Source organism: Ipomoea nil, unplaced genomic scaffold (assembly GCF_001879475.1).
Source record: "Ipomoea nil cultivar Tokyo-kokei standard unplaced genomic scaffold, Asagao_1.1 scaffold3030, whole genome shotgun sequence".
Lineage (NCBI taxonomy): Eukaryota > Viridiplantae > Streptophyta > Magnoliopsida > Solanales > Convolvulaceae > Ipomoea > Ipomoea nil.
This window is the reverse complement of record NW_017619458.1, coordinates 5,126,008-5,147,329: the sequence shown is the minus strand read 5'-3', so window position 1 is coordinate 5,147,329 and position 21,322 is coordinate 5,126,008. Positions and strand designations below refer to the sequence as shown.

Sequence of the window (21,322 nt, the reverse complement as noted above, 5' to 3'; positions counted from 1 at the left end):
TCCTAACTTATCCATTCATCATCTCTTCAAAGGTAGATGTAATCACCTTCACGTTTGTTTTATCCAACCTTAAGTCCAATTTCTCGGAGCTTCAAGTTTTACTTCTAACCTTCGAGTTTAATCTTTGAAATTCTCTTCACCGTTGATCTCAAAAGCATCCACTTGAATGGGTTTGACTTCTTCTTGTTGCATCAACCTTTACACTTGTCTTCTTGCACAATTGTGGATCTTTAACCATAACCTCTAGCCTCTAATAAGTTCCTTTTCTTCATATTTGCCTATAGTTGCATGAAGATTCTCTTCAACTTTTGGGGTTAGCTTGGGTCTTGTAGACGATGATGCCGATCAACTCGATTAAGAACAGCTACAACTGGCTCCAACCCGCACGTAGAGTAACCTTCTTCATCAGGCTCTTCGGTTGACTAGATATGCACGCGCTACTACTTCACTTCTTCGCAACAAAAGATCTCATTACTTCTAACTTTCTTTTCTCAACAGCAAAGATCACACAAGCAAAGCACACAAACAGGATATACGCATAACTCTTATACTTGTCACATTATCAACTTTCACATAATTCGCAACTTTTAACTCTAGACTTTCAACTTTTAACTTTTAACTTTCACTTTTCAAGGATAACAACAAGGCTAAACGAGGCAACTGCTGAACTAACAAACTTGAATTCACCAGATATGTGTACACTTGATTTCAAGGAATTTGACTTCACAAGGAAGAAAGTAAGAGGTTTCTAAATTTGAAACTCGAGAGTACTATTGGTTACGACCAAAGTCATGATTATCAAAGTCACGATTTTCCAAGATTCAACAAAGTCTTGTGAAACAAAATTTGTGGTTCGAATTCCAAGAGAAGGACACATCAAAGAATAATCTCAATGAAATAACTCAATACTAACGGATTCCGAATAAAGATGCAATAAGGATTTAATCTCAAGCAATAGATCAACACTAGTGAATTCCAAAGGAAGATATAAAAGAGAGATGATCTCGAAGCATTAGCTCAATAGCTCAATAGCTCAATAACAAAGAAAGAATACCACAATGGACAATCTCAAGACGTTAGCAACAGAATCTGAGAGTACAAAAAGGATACATAGTCAATAAAATAGCCCTTCAAGAACAAAACACTTTCAAGAATACTCAGCAGATGTAAGCTCATAGGAATAACTCAACAAATACATATTACAATGGCATAACAACAACGAATAGATCTTGACTCAACAACTCAATGGATTCCAACAATATGAATTTCAAGGAATATAAGCTTAATTCAAATACAATGAGATTCCAAGAATAAGACTTTCAACAAGGTCATACTAACTTCAGGATTCAATTATACTAGCATTGCAAGTCAACGATAGGTCATAAGAATACTTAGAAAGAATTTATAAGCATTCTAGATACAGATTCAACAATAAATCGTGGAATGTCAAGAATAGACATTAGCAATAATTCAAGGCTCAACTCAAACAAAACAACTTCTCATACTCAACTCTAGACATTAGATAGCTTCGATAGACATTGAAAGCAAACTCGAAGTAATCAGAATGACTCAGGAATCAATAACAGGCTACGAGAAAATTTCCAGAAAGCATAAGCTCAAACCCGATGATACAATTTCAAGGATTATCATGTCATCAACAACAAGGAATTTAGAATAGAAGATTGACACAATAAGCACAACAATATACTCAAGATTCGACGTCAAAACCAAGCATATGAACAAGGAATATGCTTAGACAACCGATCAACACAATGAATGTTCATATATGGAGTGAAAAATAGGTTTCAAGGACAAGGAGCTCACGTGCTCACTGTTAGGGTACAACAACCACAGATCTAAACAAACAAAGCACACAAACACACATAGGTATAAACTTGTATACTTCTTACTGTTATCAACTTCACAAGGTTTTTCTTTCACATGCTAACTTCTAGCTTCCTTAGCTTTTCACTTTTAGCTTTCACTTCTACTTTCAGCTTTCAAACTCTTAGCTTTTAACTTTAAAACACTTGGTTTTTCACTTTCAACTTCTCACTGATAACTTTTCTACGTTACTTTCAAAAGATAAGCAAAAACACTTTAAACTCATTGATAAAGCACATAAACAGTTAAGCAAACGCAAGGAAAACTCACAACCTCACCGCGTTACTAATTGATAATTAGAGTTTCTCTTAACTCTGATTCTCATACTTGATCACTGAACTTAGAGTCTTTCTCATCTCAAATTCATAACTTAGGGCTCTTTCCCTATTCATATCCTTCCTAGTATTTCACTTAGAGATCTCCTCTTAACTTGTCCTTCTTAAGACTTCAACTTAAAGGTCTTTCCTTAACTTGTACTTCCTAGGACTTTCACTTAGAGTTTCTATACTTAATCCTATGGGTCAAACTTCCTAAGTTTCCGCGATTCGTACCGCTCTGATACCAACTTGTAACACCCCACTTTTCTTAAACTTAATTAAAGATCTAAAACCAAATTAAGATAAACTATGCAGCAGAAAATCAAACTTAATTAACAAACCTAGTGGGAATGTCAACGCCATAACCACCTTCCCACGATGATTGCACATGCTAAGGGTAAAACTAAACATCGAGTCAAACTAACATCCGAAATTTACTACATTAAAGTAACTTGGGGAAAAGTACCCCGGTGTCTACATCGATAAATCCAAAATAAAAGTCTACAACCATAATCCATAACATCATAAAATAAAACAAAAGTTTAGACTATTGGAACTACTAAACTAGTCTAACGCGAACAACTCTCAAACGCTGGGCCCACCTGAAAGGGGTTTTGCAAATAGACAAATAGAAAACACCCGTTAGCACGACGCTAAGTATAACTCCACTCAACCCTGTAAAGTACTACAGTATATACTTTGGAAAAACATTTGTTTACAAACTCTAATCAACCAATCTCAACACTTGGACAACTATAAGATACATCACAGACTTTCTATCTGCTTGCAACCTATAATATCAACAGGCATGCTTCAAATATATAAAACTCATCAACATAAATATACTCCAACACATATTTCTCATAACAAATCTCATCACAACGAACTCATGCTATCAATCAATCTCATACTAACAACCAATACGAAATTATCTTCAAGTTCTCATCATGCAAACTAGATATATAAGACATCAAAATGCAACTAAAGCAATCATGCTCAATATACAATCTCGGTTAGTCATTCTCATATGCAAACTAGTGCAATAGTATACTCAAATGCAATCTCGTGCAAACATTCTCATTATGAAATCTCGTGCAATACTATAAGTATACTCATACACTCATTTGTAAAATAGAATACTTTTCTGTGGAGGTTTCTTAGAGTCACGAAGACTCGCTTTCTTTCTCTTGACTCGATATCTTTCTTGCTCAAACTTTCTCATACTTCTCATTTCTCTTCTTGTTAGAGGCAGGTACTCCGCCGCAACGAATCCCTAGCGTACGGTGCAATCTCGTGCATCCGCCACATCCGTAACTACGGAACCTCTAACTCGTGGGGAGGTTGGTCTTCATGAATCGTGAATGGACCTAACCGGCTCGGCAATCTAGCCGGCCACATAATCACCTCGCCCACAGAACCAATCTCGTGGTTCCAATACTCATACTCTGTGGAATCAGGTATCGTACTTTTAGTGTGCACACCCCCTAACCAGGATTCCAAGCCTGGCGGGCAGTCTCCAACCTCGTAACGTGGGAATATGCCGCGTTACATGATAAATCTGTCGGATCGCAAAGTCCGTTACTTTCTCTTTTATTCCGAAAGGACATAGTCCCAACGGGCCCTCCAAGAACTCACTGATATAGATAATATATATATCTCTCATGCACCAAACTTTTGCATGTCACATCTCAACAACTACTCAATGCAACAAGGTACTGACATACTACATGCTCATGAATTTTAGAAAATAATACTTAGGCTCACGTTGGTCATTTATGCACTTATAAAACATGATATGCTTGGAATCTAATCTACTGCACAACATACTTCAATTCTATATTAATGTGAATTTCTCAATGAACACTTATTAATGCTTGGAATTAAAACTAACATGTTCTGTTCACCTCATCAAAAAACTACAATTTCCATTGGACATAAAACACATTCATGTCATGCTTCTCTAACAATTCTCATTCACAAAATGCTCATGCTTTTCTATTCAATACTCAAATAGCATCAGGAAGATAACAAACAATTCCCACAGACAGTATAGCTCTGATACATCACATTTGCAATTTGCAGTAAACAATTCCTTCACAAATTGTATCATAACATGCTCATTTCTAATCCAAATTCAACTAAATCAAAGCCAAAACGTGCGTCAAGACGATCACGAGGTACCGAGCCACAAGGGCCCGTGACACCTGGTTCGAAATGACACGTAGCTGAGCCACAAGGGCCCGACCACTGCACAGGAGGCCTGCAACGGTCCTAACGGCGGGGCTAGGAGAGGCCCGCCGCCTGGAGCTGGCTAACGGCGGCCTAGGGACACGGCCCTTGCCTAGGGCCGTGCCCTAGGACTGTCCCATCACGGCCCTAGCCAGTGGCTCCCCTCATGGGCCGTTGGCTAGGCCCGTGACTCTATCTGGTGCACACTGTGTTGTGCACCAGAGTCTTCTTCTTCATCTGTAAATCATTTTCAGACAATTTTTCCACATCCAAAACACCACCAACACATTATACAACATCAACAAGTCATCCAATAGCTCAAACACACAACATTCTAGCATTTCTACTCATTTCTACACAATGAAGCTAAAGAGGCGTTTTATAGGGTCCAAAACCCTAGGAGAAGTGCTCATGATTGGAGGAGAGCTAAAGGGTCATTTGTTTGAGTTCTACAAAATATCAGGCAAGCTTGTGGTCTATCTTACAACATGGACCAAAGTCTAGGAATGAGATTTTAAATAGTTGGGGGGTCAAAATAGATTTTTCCAAAAATACTTTCTAGACAACCACTTAGTTTAGGTTTCTCGAATTCCTCTCGGTTTCACTCAGATTGACTTTCAGATCCAAAACTAGATACGCAATCTACCCGAGGATTTAAGATTTTAGATTTAAAATAAGCCCCGGTGTTGAATTTATTTAAAAGCAGCTCAAAATAATTTATTCAAACACCGATTTCATTACAAAAATTTTTATAGAGTGAAAATTGCTATTTTTGAATTTCTTAAAATCGGATTTATAAAAATTATATTTTGCGTTGTCACAGCGGTCATTCGTGATCACCTCGGGGGTTTTGTGGCGGCGCGTAGTGGCAGCCTTCGCTACATTCGGGATCCTTATTGTTCGGAGGTGAGGGCGGCGAGAGAAGCTCTATCATGGATTAAGACGCAACAAGCAACGCGTTTCGTAGTAGAATCAGATTGTCTAAATTTCTGTAATAGCTTTAGTTCTACTAGTCCGGACCACTCTTATGTAGGTTTGATCATTGAGCAATGTCGTGTCATTGCACGAGACATCGGGAACGTACTTGTTCACTATGTCAAAAGGCACGTGGCACATGTGCTTGCACAGGCTGCTGGTTCTTCATCTGTCCTTGGGGTGTGGATTACTCTCCCACCTGATTGTATTTTGTCGTTGATCTAATATATTTCAGTTTTGTTTTTTTTTTTTTAAAAAAAACTCAACAAAAATAATATATATATATATATATATATATATATATATAGAATAAAGTTCAAATGCGGCGGGGTCTTCCCATGCGGCGGTGCGGCAGAATTCCAGAATACACCAACAGTGTAAGAAAAACACACCACAATGAAATGCAATAAAACATCACAAAATACACAACAGATTCAAAAAAAATACACCATATAACTCACCACCCCCAATTGTGTATTTCCAAACAGTGTATGGTGTTTTTACTCACACCTAATGGTGTGTGTTTGGTGATGCGGGGCTCTGTTTACTCTGATTTTTGTGGTGTATTTTCCTAACGTTGATGGTGCATATTTGTTGAACTATTGGTGTTGCCGCACCGCCACATCGTAAAACACTGCCGCACCTGTACTCGCCTATATATATATATATATATATATATATATATATATATATATATATATGAGTTAATACCATCCGAGGTCCTCCGAGTAGAGTGGGTTTGCCACGTTTAGTCCTAAACTTTCAAATTGACCAATTGTGGTCCTTCGACTTTCAAATTTAACCATTCGTGGTCCTCGTTAACCACCCATGGTCCTTCAACTATTAAATTTTAACCAATCATGGTCTTTTCAAGAGGACCGCAACTGGTTATATTTCGAAACTTGAAGGACCATGGGTGGTGAACTTGGACCATAAATGGTTAAATTTGAAAGTCGAAGGACCACAAATGGTCAATTTGAAAGTTTAGGACTAAACATGGCAAAACCACTATATTCGGAGCACCTTAGATGATATTAACTCATATATATATATATATATATATATATATATATATATATATATATATATATATATATATATATATATATATATATATATATATATATATATATATATATATATATATATATATATATACACTATACTATACTAATAAGAGCCCAAGAGAGTTAGGCCTATAATGGGTAGAAAAAATGGCGGTCACAAATTTTAATCAAAGGAATGGCTTAGATTAATTAAAAGATTGATCATATTTAAATTTTACACTAAAATTTCCTAAAATACCCACACACCGTTAGTAATTCCGTTAAAATTTTAAGAATTGCCGTTAGTTCACCGTTAACTTACTCATTGATTTCAATAAAAAAAAATGTCTTAGGTTCGAACCCCATCCCAATCAAAGTTGGCATAATTAGTACACTATTTTACTCTTATTAAATTATTATATAAATAATAATTTAGTAGTTACAACAAAAAATAATTCATATGCATTTCTTTAATTTAGAATTATGTGTCCACAATGCCTTTATTCAAAAAAAAAATAATTTATTCATTATCAATCAATTAAATAAGAGCCAGGACTATGTGGTTCAATGGTACCCGGGTTGGACTTCCATTTGGAATGTTGTGAGTTCGAGCCTCAGTGGAGGCGTTATTAGTTCCTTGTGTTTCAGTAGGTTGAGAAAGTATATGAACAGATACTACAATGTAATAGAGCTAGTAGCATTCAAAAAAAAAAAATTAAATAAGAGAAATAATTTTATTAGTTATATTGTCTTTATTTTTCTTCAATATAAAAATTCTTTAGATTCAAATTTATTAATAGATTATATTCGCTATATTATCCTTAGAATGTCTTTATTCAGTGAAAAAAAATTTATTAATTATCAATAAATTAATTAAAAGAAATATTTTCATTAGTTATATTGTCTTTATTTTTCTCAAATGTGAAAATTTTTAATTCAAATTCATCAATTGATTATATTCACTACATTATCTATTATTTTTTTTGTGCACTATTTTTCTAATTAAATATCAAAGTTATAATACAAAATAATGCTATATATTTATTTACCAAGTATTTTATTAATACCATGAAAAAATTTAAAAAATATAATTAATAAAGCCAACCATATTAACTACTTGAGAGATTTTGTGACAACGAGAGTATTCAAATCACACAACAAATTGAAGTGAGAACTACCTCGCAATGTCCTTGTTTGACAATCAGTAGTTAGCGGTTAGCGTTAGCGGATTATACTATCGGATTTGACCAGCGAATTTATTTAATTATTAACATTGGGTAGAAAAAATGACCGCCAAATTATTAAATCAAATAAATGGTTCATATTGTTCAGGTTTTAATTTTTTCTTTTAAGATTTTCTAATTTATACTTAATTATATGATTATCCATTTAACTTTTCCGTTAATTCACTGTTAGTCTAATTCTAATATTAAAGTCTAATATAGAATTATAACTACACCATTAATCTAATTCTAATATTAAAGTCTTAATATAACTTAACCACAAATTCTAATGTCGGAATCTCCTCAAACAATAATAGTATATATTTAATATTCTATGTCCTAATTTTTATTTGTTCTCCCTTATGTTCCGTATTTGGTTTCAACCATACCTATACAATTATTTTATTGACAATTATAATCAATCTTGACTATATTATCTTGAATTTGTAAACTTAGAATTACCTATTTAACCCGCACGGGCTTAGCTCAATGGTTTAGTGGGTAGTATTTGGGAGAAGATACGAAGGTTTGAACCTCGGCGGCGGCAGTGCGGGAATTATGTCCAAAGTGGGCAGATTCCTTGTGGGTATCAGCATTTGGCCCTGTCTGCTGAACCATTGAGTCACCGTGATTTACAACTTCCCACAATGCTCTGTCGGGTCGGAGTGTGGGGGGCCCTTGGGGTTGGGGACTCAACCTTTGGGAGAAGAATTACCTATTTAAATACGCAAATTCAACCTTCAATTATCTATGCATGAACAATTTCAATATAATCCTGTCTTAATATACTTTAAAGTACTTATTTTTTTTAAAAATAAAGCATTGGACATTATCCCAATCGCGCAATGCGCGTAAAAAACTAGTATATATACAAAGACGGAGCCAAAGGGGGGGGCAAGGGGGCAGCTACCCCCCCCCCCTCACCCCCCTCACCATACCCTATATATAGCCTTTGTATATAATATGTATATATAGTACATTATTAGTATAAGTATTATAAAACAGATTATTCAAACAAATGCTATGGTAGACATGGTGGTAGGAAACGTGTATTAGTTTCAAAATGGTTTGGGTTCTAGTCCTTGGATTGGCATAGTCACAATTTTCAACACAATTAAATTTTAGCATGATATATATAACTTTCTTTTATATTAATAATGGGATGTCTTTCTTTTTTATATTAATAATAATGAGATGTATATATAACTTTCTTTATATTAATAATGAGATGTATATATAACTTTCTTTATATTAATAATGGAATGTGCAATTTATAATGTGCTTTATATTCGAATTATTTTATCAAATTAATTATGTTTCATATTTTGTTATAAATATTTTTATAAAGTTTTAATATGTTTTATTTTTTGCTATATCCAACAATATTTTTTGTTATACTTCTTAAGTGTTTCATTTTTTTTTTTTTCAAACTTTCTTTTTTATTTTAATTTTTTTTCCCCACTGAAAAAAATTCATGAATCCATCCAACTTCTTTGCCCCCCTCAACATAATTTCTAGCTCCATACATATATATATATATGACTAAATACCCAAAATGGTCCCTCGACTATAGCTAAATTCACAAATTGGTCCTCGACTTTTAATTTCAACTAATTATGTCCTTAACTTTGCAATTTTAACACAATTTGGTCCTTTGTCTATTTGACCGTGTGTTGACTGCACTTTTTTAGGATATATATGTAACTTCATGGTCCATCGTCGGTTTTTTAAGGTTCCGGTTGCATTTCTAGACCGCACTGTTACATTTGAATCCACTGCCGGCGCTGCACCCCATGTCGGAGAGATTATAGCTTTTGATAGATAGATCGCCGAAGTCCCTGGAGTGGCTCTTCGAGAAAGCCGTGACTGCAAGCGATGTAGGCAAGCTGAATCGGTTCGGGATCCCCAAGCAACAAGCGGAGAAGCACTTCCCCCCTCCGAAACGGCGCTTTTACCTCCAAGAGCGTTCTCTAAGCTGAACTGGCTCGTGATCCCCAAGCAGCAAGCGGAGAAGCACTTCCCCCTCCGAAACAACGATGTCACCTCCAAGAGCGTTCTCTTGAGCTTTGCACGTGAAACTACATATATATCCTCAAAGATCGCGGTCAACAAACGGTCAAATAGATGGAGGACCAAATCGTGTCAAAATTGCAAAGATAAGGACTTAATTAGTTAAAATTGAAAGTCGAGGACCAATTTATGAATTTAGCTATAGTTGAGGGACCATTTTGGGTATTTACTCTATATATATATATATATATATATATATATATATATATATATATATATATATATATATACATACTAGTTTTTTACGCGCATTGCGCGATTGGGATAATGCCCAATGTTTTTTTTTAATAAGTACTTTAAAGTATATCAAGGCAAGATTATATTGGAATTGTTCATGTATAGATAATTGAATGTTATATTTCCGTATTTAAATAGGCAATTCTAAATTTACAAATGCAAGATAATATAGTCAAGATTGATTAATTGTCAATAAAATAATTGTATAGGTATGGTTGAAATCAAATCCGGGACATAAGGGAGAAAAAATAAAAATTAGGACATAAAATATTAAATATATACTAATATTGAAGAGCTAACTGCTGATTGTAAAAAAAAGGACATTGCGAGATAGTTTCTCACTTCAAATACTCTTCTTTTTTTTTCAATAAATCCCCAAGTAGTTAATATGATTTGCTTAATTATATTTTTTTATTTTTTTTATTTTTTTAAAACAATTATTATTATTATTATTATTATTATTATTATTATTATTATTATTATTATTATTATTATTATTATTATTAAATATATTTATACCCTTAGGTCATTTTACATGTTAATCTAAATGACTAATTTCTTTTAAATATCTTTTTACTAACTATTGATATAATTCCCTGGTCAAATTCGCTAATATAATCCGCTAACACAAACCACTAACTGCTGATTGTCAAATAAGGACATTGCGAGGTAGTTCTCACGTCAATTTGTTGTGTGATTTGAATACTCTCTTTGTCAACAAATCTCTCAAGTAGTTAATATGATTGCCTTTATTAATTATATTTTTAAAAAAATTTCATGGTATTAATAAAATACTTGGTAAATAAATATATAGCATTATTTTGTATTATCATTTTGATATTTAATTAAAAAATAGTGCACAAAAAAGATAATAGACAATGTAGTAAATATAATCAATTGATGAATTTGAATGTAAAGAATTTTTACATTGAAGAAATATAAAGACAATATAATTAATAAAATTATTTCTCTTAATTAATTTATTGATAATGAATAAATTTTTTTAATAAAGACATTGTAGAGACAATGTAGCGAATATAATCAATTGATGAATTTGAATGTAAATAATTTTTATATTGGAGAAAAATAAATATAATATAACAAATGAAATTATTTATCTTATTTAATTTATTGATAATGAATAAATTTTTTTTGAATAAAGACATTGTAGACACATAATTCTAAATTAAAGAAATGCATATGTATTATTTTTTGTTGTAACTACTAAATTATTATTAATTTAATAAGAGTAAAATAGTACTAGTTATGCCAATTTTGATTGGGAAGGGGTTCGAACCTAAGACCTTTCTTATTGAAATCAATGAGTAAGTTAACGGTGAACTAACAAAAATTAACGGAAAAGATAATATTTAACGAAAAAGTTAACGGATAATCATATTGATAAATTAGGAAATCTTAAGGAAAAAATAAAATCTGATCAATCTGAGCCATTCATTTGATTAAAAAATTTGACCGCCATTTTTCTACCCCTTATAGGCCTAACTCTCCTGGGCTCTTATTAGTATAGTAGATATAGTATATATATATATATATATATATATATATATATATATATATATATATATATATATATATATATATATATATATATATATATATATATATAGGCTTTGGATCTGGTGCACCCCCCCTAATAGATGAGCCCATGAGGCCTAATAATACCCATTGATTAGATTCCCATCTATGGTTGAGATTAAAAGATATATTTTCAGTTATTATCTATGGTAAGGTTAGATTAGTAAATTGGTTAGCTGATTTAATTAATGAATTAATTTAAAAGGAATATGAATCATCTTTTGATGCTTTTGATGATGGAAATTAAATGATTGTATCTTGAAAAGGATTAAAAGAATGAAATAACGTTAACAATGGTAGATGTGTGAAGGCAGGAACAACACTTTCGGACTTGCAGCAAATGGACAGTAGCAGTACAGGTAAGTGCATATACACGCCTAAGTCTGTGCATTTCCATGATTTCTCGAAACGGTTTACGGCTGAACAAGGGTAGTCGATGACCGACGATATTTGTGAGCGTTAAGGACGACCCGCTTGTGCGTACGCCGTTAGAACCTAGTAGGCAAGTTAGGCTGGGGTTGTGGGTTGTTCGATACCCGACTATCCAACGGCCTAAGCGTAAAGATACGTTGGCCAGTGCATGCGCCGTACTGCCTAATAGACAAAATCGCCTGTGTCCGAGGTGTTTTTTTTTTTTTATTTTTTTGGTTTCCACCAGTCCGTGCGTAAACACTGTTATGTCTGTGCATATACCTGCTTTTGTCGAATGGTTATTACCGGAACGCCGGAGTGCATTTGAGTGCGTCGATTTTTTAATTACCTTACTTTTGAGTGGCAGGTGCGCCAACTACGGGGGGCGATGTCGACGAAGAACATTGTTATATGAATATATCCCCGAGTGGAACGAAGATTTGGTTGACGGCTTGCGACACATCCATAAAACCATTTGTTGGGCAATTGTTTGCAACATTAGACGAAGGTGTTGAGTTCTATAACAATTACGCCTCTGTCGCAGGCTTTGATGTGCGCCGCAGTTCAGACAAAAAGAACAAGTACAACATTATCTTAAGGAAGAAACTGGTTTGTTCACGTGAAGGTTACAAAGCGGGGAAAAAATCGGATCCACCAGAAACGGTAATTGGAAAAAAGACCAAACGTCGTAAGCCATCTAACTGAGTCCGGTGCATGGCAAAGATTGTGTTCAAAATAGACGGTGCGGGGAGGTATTTAGTCACGACATTCGAAGAGGGGCACGCACACTGTTTGTGCAATGATAGCTATAAACCGTTCTTGAAAGTAAATAGGAAATTGGATGTTGGTCACCAACAGTTCATAACAAATTGCGCAAAGGTGAATGTGGGCTCGAGCAAAAGCTTTGAAATATACGCAGAGGTTGTGGGTGGAACAGAAAACGTTGGAGCAACACAACAAGATTTCAAAAATTACCGACGGGAAGTCTTGGCATACATGCACGGAGGAGACTGCCAAATGGTAATATCCAAATACCTGGATATCAAGGCTGACTACCCTGACATGTACTTCGAGTACGAAGCAAACCATAACGACCAATTGATACGGATTTTTTGGTCAGATGGTGTGGCGCGGAAACATTACAGTGCGTTTAGAGATGTTGTGTCCTTCGATGCAACGTACAAGACTAACCGGTAAGAAATTCTGAACCTTGTATAACTTTTTCTATATGCGGACACCAGAAATATGCGAATTAATGTTACTGTGTGTGTGTGTGTATATATTTGACCCTCGATATTTAATAGCACTGATGATAGCGTACTAATCACAGAGTGTGTGCGTTTTTGTTGATACCCGTTGATATCAGAAATTAATTCAGAAAGCTATATTTTCTTCATGTGCGCCACTGTAAAAATGTGTGTATGTGTGTAGTGTCCGATAGTATAATTAAATGTTCAGCAGTGGTGGGTGCATAATGTTGTACAAGTTTGTGCATTCTCCTTAACATGTTTTACAAATACCATGATACCGAGTCACGCTAACTTTTATATTGAAATAAACTAACACCATGATGTCCCATGTACGGCCTCGTGTTTGTCCCATTTACCGGGATCGACAACCATAAGAAATGCGTGACATTTGGAGCAGCCCTGATTGATCGGGAGGACGTGGACTCGTACATTTGGGTATTAAAGAACTTCAAAAACGCAATGGGCAGCCCCCCCGCAATCACTGTAATTGATCAAGATCCGGCGATGAAAGTTGCAATTGCACAAGAATTCCCTGAAACGCGTCATCGGTACTGCATGTGGCATATAATGACAAAGGTGGGTGATAAAGTGGGCACTGACCTAGCGAGGAACGAAGAGTTTAGACGGGAGCTAAATACTGTAGTATGGAACGACGCCTCAACTACTGCAAATTTCGAGCATGCATGGAAAGCTGTAATGGAAAAATATGCCATAACTGAAAATTCGTGGCTGAAACATATGTATGATGAGCGTGCGTCATGGGTTCCTGCGTGTTTTGAAGGAGTTTTTATGGGCAGATTACTACGTACTACATCCCGGTCCGAGGCTGAGAATAGAATTTTCAGAAGCAATACTAACAAGCACCTTTGCCTTACAGAATTCTTCATCCGATTTGAGAGTACAGTGCGAAAGCAACGGATCACGCACGCACATCTTAGTGGTGCCAGCAACGCACAGACTCCCCCTTTCAAAACACCACTGGGAATTGAACGACATGCATCCAAACTGTACACACTAACAGTTTTTTATGATGTCCAGGAGGAAATTATTGCAGGTTGTTTTGAATGCCGGGTAAGAGCAGTGACAATCGGTGACGGCATCAAGACTTATGAGGTGGATGATAAGCGCGGGACACAGTACGGTTTGACCGTTGAGGATGTGACAATGATTACGCACTGCCCCTGCCGAATGTATACAAGGATTGGTCTATTGTGTAGACACGCTTTTGCAGTGCTAATATATGAGAGGGTTGATACCATACCGCCGCAACAGATCACCCCGCGATGGACACGCAACGCAATAACAGAATATGAAGATTAACTGAGGAACTATGGATATGGAGGGGCCACAACGAGTAATGAAGCATCAGATGTAATAAACACGTTCTACAGGTGTTTGGGGATTGCCAAGGGGGACAGTTTAAAATTGCAACAAATGTGTTCTGTTCTATCGGATATGGAGACAACTTGGTGCGGGCACGAAGAAGTCCAAGTGGATGCAGCTAGTGGGAAACAAGCGATCATGGAGTCTTACTGTGGCGTACCCGCACCTGAGACGATTACTGTGCACCAACCACCGGTGACAAGCAACAAAGGGTCGGGTAAACGGATGAGGTCTGCTAAAGAGCTGGCAATGAAGGAGCAAAACAGGAAGAAGCGCACGTGCAAAACTTGTGGCATGGCAGATGGCATAACAGTAAAAGCTGCCCGCAGAAGTAGACGTGTTATTAGCTATAGCATGCAATTCTGGAAGTTTTTTGTGAGATCGTTTATTCTGAAACTCGTGCACCTTTTTGTATGTTTTTATCCAGCATTCCCATTTTTTTGAGGAAAATGTTACCAGGGAAGCTTTTATAATATGCATATCTTGTTTGACCAACTCTGTAGGCATTAAGCTTTTTTCCCAGCATTCCCATTTTATAGTTGGCAGTTCCGTATTTCCCATCTGGATTTACCTGATTAGGACTTAGAAGTTGTGATGTGCTGACTTTTTTTAATGCCTGATTTTTTATGATGTAGTAAAACAAATGTATAACACAAATGTCTGGACTGCTCCGCTACCAAATATGCGTTAGTACGCATAGATTGCATGTATGGAATGCGTTGTAGTCGATAGGTACGTGCTTATATGCGTAACGAAAATGTCATGTGCGAAGGAAGTATAAATTGGCTGCGTAATACGGTTATGATTGTTGACAGCATATTAGTCATATGATTGGGTGGCAGATTTAGTACAAACAAATTGTGCGTTTGTTTCAAGCAGTCGATGCACCGTTAAATTAATCTTTTCTTTGGTGCATTAACGTAGTTAGTGCGTTTATATGTATGAAATGTCGTTGGTCTACTATGCACTGATCAAATCACAAAAATAATGTAATGGAAATACGTATAATATTTGTAATGGAAATCTGGTCTATTCCAAATCATAACAGAAATACCAAAACAATACATAAAGTTGCTAGTAACATAAGATTGACTATGCACTTGCCAGTAAATGCAATAAACTTATCTAACCTAATGCAATTGATCTGGACTGCCGAGTACCGTAATATGAAAATGCACATGATATGCACTTGCTAAGAATGCAATAAAAATATAATACAAGGCAACTCGCACAGACACTAACATTTAAACGCACAAACGACGCAATAAAAATATAGTAACATATATATGATACGCACTAACATAAGTTAAAATAACCTTTTATCTAGCAAATGCACTAACATTGAAGCTGATACGCACTTATCCATTAATATGCACTGACATAAAATTATGCATTTTACTATATACGCATCGTAATATGAAAATGCACATGCTATTTAATATGCTACTGCACATAGCTCGTATTCGCACATACTATATAGTAAAATGCAGACACAATGTATATGTATGCACATACGCATAACAGAAATACCAAAACAGAAATCTGGTCTATTCCAAATCCTAACAGAAATACCAAAACAATACATAAAGTTAGAGATGTAATAATAAACGCAATGTATATAATAGAGGTGTTCAACGAGACGGAACAATTGATCTCATGGCGGAGTTGAAATTCGTTCAACGATGGGTGTTGTTCTGAAACAGAAGGATTTCGGACATATAGCGTTTGCGTAAAGCAAGCAATGCACGTGCGTCACCCCCGCAAAGACCACAATCCCATGACGCATAGGGCTGTCCAGCATAAGACTCCATGTGTCGCATCGCGAACACACCGCAATCTACTTTGTTCTTCGCATCGCGACATGATAGGCGAACCCTACGAGGTATGAACGTAGTGACCTTCATAAACTGATCTGTGGCCTCCACATCCTCCAGGAAAACGGTAAAAAACTCATGCTACACAAATGACATTGTGTTAATAAATAATACATGTGTCTACACACTGGTGATTTTGACTAGACATGTGTATATTAAATGTACAATTAGAACCAAATTGTTAATCAAGCATATCAGCAGGTCAGGTATGTCAAGATATTTGTCTAGTGAGAGGCCACCAACAGAAGAGTTATCTAACACATCGAAACGCATGCGTCTAAAATCCACTACAATAACGTAGTAGTGACCAGCTTGAAGTATTGGAAATATGAACTGCAATGCAAGAAAGTTAATCACAACCGAATGTGGTTAAAAACAAGGACAAAAAATAAACACTAACCAGATCAATGTCGCCCCAGGAGTTAAACGGAGACGTGTTCAACTCCTCGACCATGCAATCCGTAAACCACTGCAGACGCCGACCACGTGGTGCAGAAACATTTACAACTGTGTTCAACTGATTCATGCGAATACAACCTAAGTCAACACCACTAACCAAGACATAACAAAACCTGAACTAAAAAACAATAGTCCGTTAACTCATCATAGTCGTAAGCGACACCAATAGCCTCGAGGGTGACCCACGAGGCCTCAATATCTCCTTAAAATTCAACACACATGCCCAGGCATTTATTATGCCCACAAGTACTTCCTGACCTTCAAGCAGTGAACGAAATTCTTCCCTCCGTGCAGATCGGCCACTAAATAGAAACAGCTCCTCATCCCTGTCAATGAACAGGCGACGGGCGGTTAGAACCCACTAAAGGGGGGGATTGATGAAACGAAAGTAGGCTGCAAAAAGGGATGTAATACATGTCGCTAAGTCTAGATCTAGCAACCCAATCATAGATTGCCTGCGGATCGGGTGCGTTGACACTTAGAGCGTTCGCGGCACGTGCGCGTGTCCGGTGATCGTATGAATTCAAGTCAAGCGTTCTCAATGCCGGTACGTTGCTAGTTGTTTGTCGCGGCTGCTTCACGGGCGCAAGACACCGCGGTGTGTTACATACAACCATAGGCGGGTTCAGTACTGGTATACGTTGCTATGAAACCAAAAGAATACAAGTAAGCCTCAGGGTATATAAACCCAGTTCCTACAAATAAACGGACAACATTTACACAAACTGCAGCAAAATGAAAACGTACCTCCATCGGAGTCACCTTAGTTGCACTCTCCCCAGGAACACCATCGCGCAAGGTCCTTTTGTTGCCCCCGCCAATACGTACTCCCAGGCTGAGTGATGAAGGCTTACGGACATCTGATACTTGGTGATCACGGGCCTACATACATAGGGGAAAATACGGCTATGGAAATTAAAACAACCAGTCCCTAACGCACCAGTGACAATCTGTGCGCCGCACATACCACGTTTGTGTATCGCACCACCCCGGCGTTAAAGCCTAATGCGCACATACCCAATATGGGTGACGCATCCCATTAAAATGAAAACGTACCTCCACTGGAGTCACCTTCGTTGCACTCCCCCCAGGAACACCATCGTGCCGGGGCCTTTTGTGACCCCCCGCAATACGTACTCCCAAGCTAAGTGGTGAATTTTTACGGATAGCTGATACTTGGTGATCACGGACCTACATACGTAGAGTAAAATCAGGCTTTAGAAATTAAAACAACCAGTTCCCTACCGCACAATGAAATCAGTGGGCCGCACATACTCCATATGTGTGCCGCAAAACCCCGCAACTAATACGCACATACCCAATGTGGGTGACGCATTGCAGCCAGTCTAATGTTATTACGCACCTGCCAGCACCCCCCTCCCAAACGCTTACTCAATCACGTTATATCGCACGCCATGCAATACCCACAATGTAAACTCGATGTGTGAATAAAATCGATGTTTGTACTTACTGAACCACATGGGGCGGATGACCAACCACGAGGCACGACATTTGGCGTACGTACGTCATATTCACGGACAATAGCATCCACCACCTCCCAACATTGGGTTGGCAAATCTTGAGACAATCCAAATCCCACCGGAGACGTATCCTGAGTCAACCCAAGACTAAACGAGGGAATGTCCGCGTCAGCCAATGGGCGACAATAAACCAGTCACAAACTAAAATACTCAATCATTAACATACAAAATATAAACACACATGAAATATTAACACAAAAATACATCCATCCTGCCAACATAGTTAAACATACATGCATCACCGTGCATACCCCGGTATAGTTCAAAAGGGCAACAAGATACCTACGGGTAAAATAGCACAAAAAAAGGACATTCTAGAACCATAACTGAATTAAAACAACAGGCTAAAAACGCCTAGCCTTTCTGCGCCGACGTACTACCTTACTTACGGCTTTGGGCGTACCAACTCCAGGCACAACCTCCGAGGGAGCATCACCACCTGTCTCCACGCACGGAGCGGTGTCAGAACCCGCACATGCAGTACGGGGAGAAGAAGGAATCTGCTGTGTCACGGAGGGGGGGCGGCAGTTCCTCAACTCCAACTTTCCCCTGCTGAGCAGCTGTAACAACCGCGTCAACAGCATCTAAATTTGCCGGGTTGTCCCAAATCTCGTCGGCCGCTGAGTGCACCAGCAGCCGTCGCATCATCCGTACCTGCTGCGCAGGAGGGTCCACACCGTCAATCACCTGCATAAATTTCCGAGCGCCCAATACAAGCCTATCAAAAGCTTCAGGAGGCCGAGGTAGACCGATATGCTGATCCATGAACTCCATCATGTCCACAAGAGCTAGAGCTAGTGCGTCCGTCTTTTCAGCGTATATCTCTGCCTCAGTCTACAAATTTGTTAAGCAAGAATTCAGCAAAACAAAAACTATCTTAAAAATGCACTAACATAACATTGCTAAGCACTTGCTAAGAATGCAATAAAAATATAGTACAAGGGCAACTCGCACAGACACTAAAATTTAAACGCACAAACGATGGAATAAAAATATATTAACATATATCTGGTGCATATTATATATCTGGTGAATGCAAACCCAATGACATAACATTGCCTATGCACTTGCTAAGAATGCAATAAAAATATAGTACAAGGGCAACTCGCACAGACACTAACATTTAAACGCACAAACGATGGAATAAAAATATATTAACATATATCTGGTGCATATTATATATCTGGTGAATGCAAACCCAATGACCATTTATCTAACAAATGCACACGCAATGGAGCTGATACGCACGTACCCATTAATATGCACTAACATAAGATTGTCTATGCATTTGCAAGTAAAATGCAAACCGAGTTAACTAACAGGCACGACGCACAGATGCTACATCTAAATGCAAACACAAATAAATGCAAACCAAATTAACTAACAGGCAAGGAAACTCACACCAGACACTAACATTTAAACGCACAAACTAACAAATGCACACGCAATGGAGCTGATACGCACGTAGCCAATTAATATGCACTAACATAAGATTGTCTAATGCACTTGCAAATAAATGCAAACCGAATTAACTAACAGGCAAAGAAACTCGCACAGACATTAACATTTAAACGCACAAACGATGCAATAAAAATATAGTAACATATATCTGATACGCCCCAACATAACATATAGTAACCATTTATCTAACAAAAGCACTAACATTGGATCTGATACGCACCTACCCAGTAATATGCACTAACATAATATTGACTATGCACTTGCTAGTAAATGCAACAAAATTAACTAACATGCAAGGCGCACAGACGCTACATCTAAACGCATATGCTATGAATTATTCTAGAGCATAATTGATCTGGACTGCCGGGTACGGTAATATTAAAATGCACATGCTATGCACTTGCTAAGAATGCAATAAAAATATAGTAAAAGGCAACTCGCACAGACACTAACATTTAAACGCACAAACTATGCAATAAACATATAGTAACACATTTAAACGCCAACATACGATAAAAGTAACCATTATCTAGCAAATGCACTATCTTATGTTAAATGCACATGCTATTCAATATGCTACTGCACATAGCTCGTATACGCACATACTATATAGTAAAATGCAGACACAAATATATGTATGCACATACCATAAACCTACATTGCAAAGAATAAAAACCAACGTGCTTGTTACAGCTAAAAAAAACAGCAGCGAAAACCTATGTATTACTATAAACTAAACTACAAAATATAACGAGACACAATAATGGGAGCGGTCCAAAACGAAACTACCTTGGCAAGATCATCCCCACTGCATTAGGCACCTACAAACATAACATAAACAGTATGAGCAACATACTCACCCATACCCTACAAAAGGATAAATAGGGAACATACATACCTCCATAATATATGGACCAACTACCTCACCACGGCCAAATCCACCGCTCCTGAACTCCTCAAGTTCCCTAGCCTTCAACAACCTCGTTGACCATCCACGTAAAGCTGGAAAGGCCTAGCACAACCCTCTCACCATGAACCAACCTATCCACATAAAGAAGCTAATAACAAGACACATATTAGCTTTGTTACCACATGGAAAACGTCTAACTGCTTATGAAACTGATTATGAAATCCTTACCAGTAAGAATACATAGGTCCAATAAATGGCTGTTTTATCCTTAATCCACGTTTCATGCCTATCAACAAACAATCAATCACGAATTTGCACCAATTCAGATTCTTAATCCCATCCACGTCCTCGAAGTGGTGAACACACGCTGATTGGCATAACCATTCGCCATGGGTGAAGCCAATGTGCTAATCGCCAACACAGCAAAATTCCTCTTGAACTCCACGTCGCCCTCGA

General features: G+C 37.1%; 1 protein-coding gene across 1 annotated transcript; it reads left to right on the top strand.

The window, feature by feature from the left end:
* The first annotated feature begins 13,565 nt into the window (after positions 1-13,565).
* On the top strand, positions 13,566-14,558 carry LOC109163582 (protein FAR1-RELATED SEQUENCE 5-like). Its single transcript, XM_019312330.1, has one exon. It carries the CDS (start codon positions 13,566-13,568, stop codon positions 14,556-14,558), a length of 993 nt encoding a protein of 330 aa, XP_019167875.1.
* The last annotated feature ends 6,764 nt before the right edge of the window (positions 14,559-21,322 follow it).

Bases quoted from the DNA above. Each gene is read 5' to 3' on its own strand.
- LOC109163582 (XM_019312330.1), top strand. From the start codon at position 13,566: ATGTACGGCCTCGTGTTTGTCCCATTTACCGGGATCGACAACCATAAG.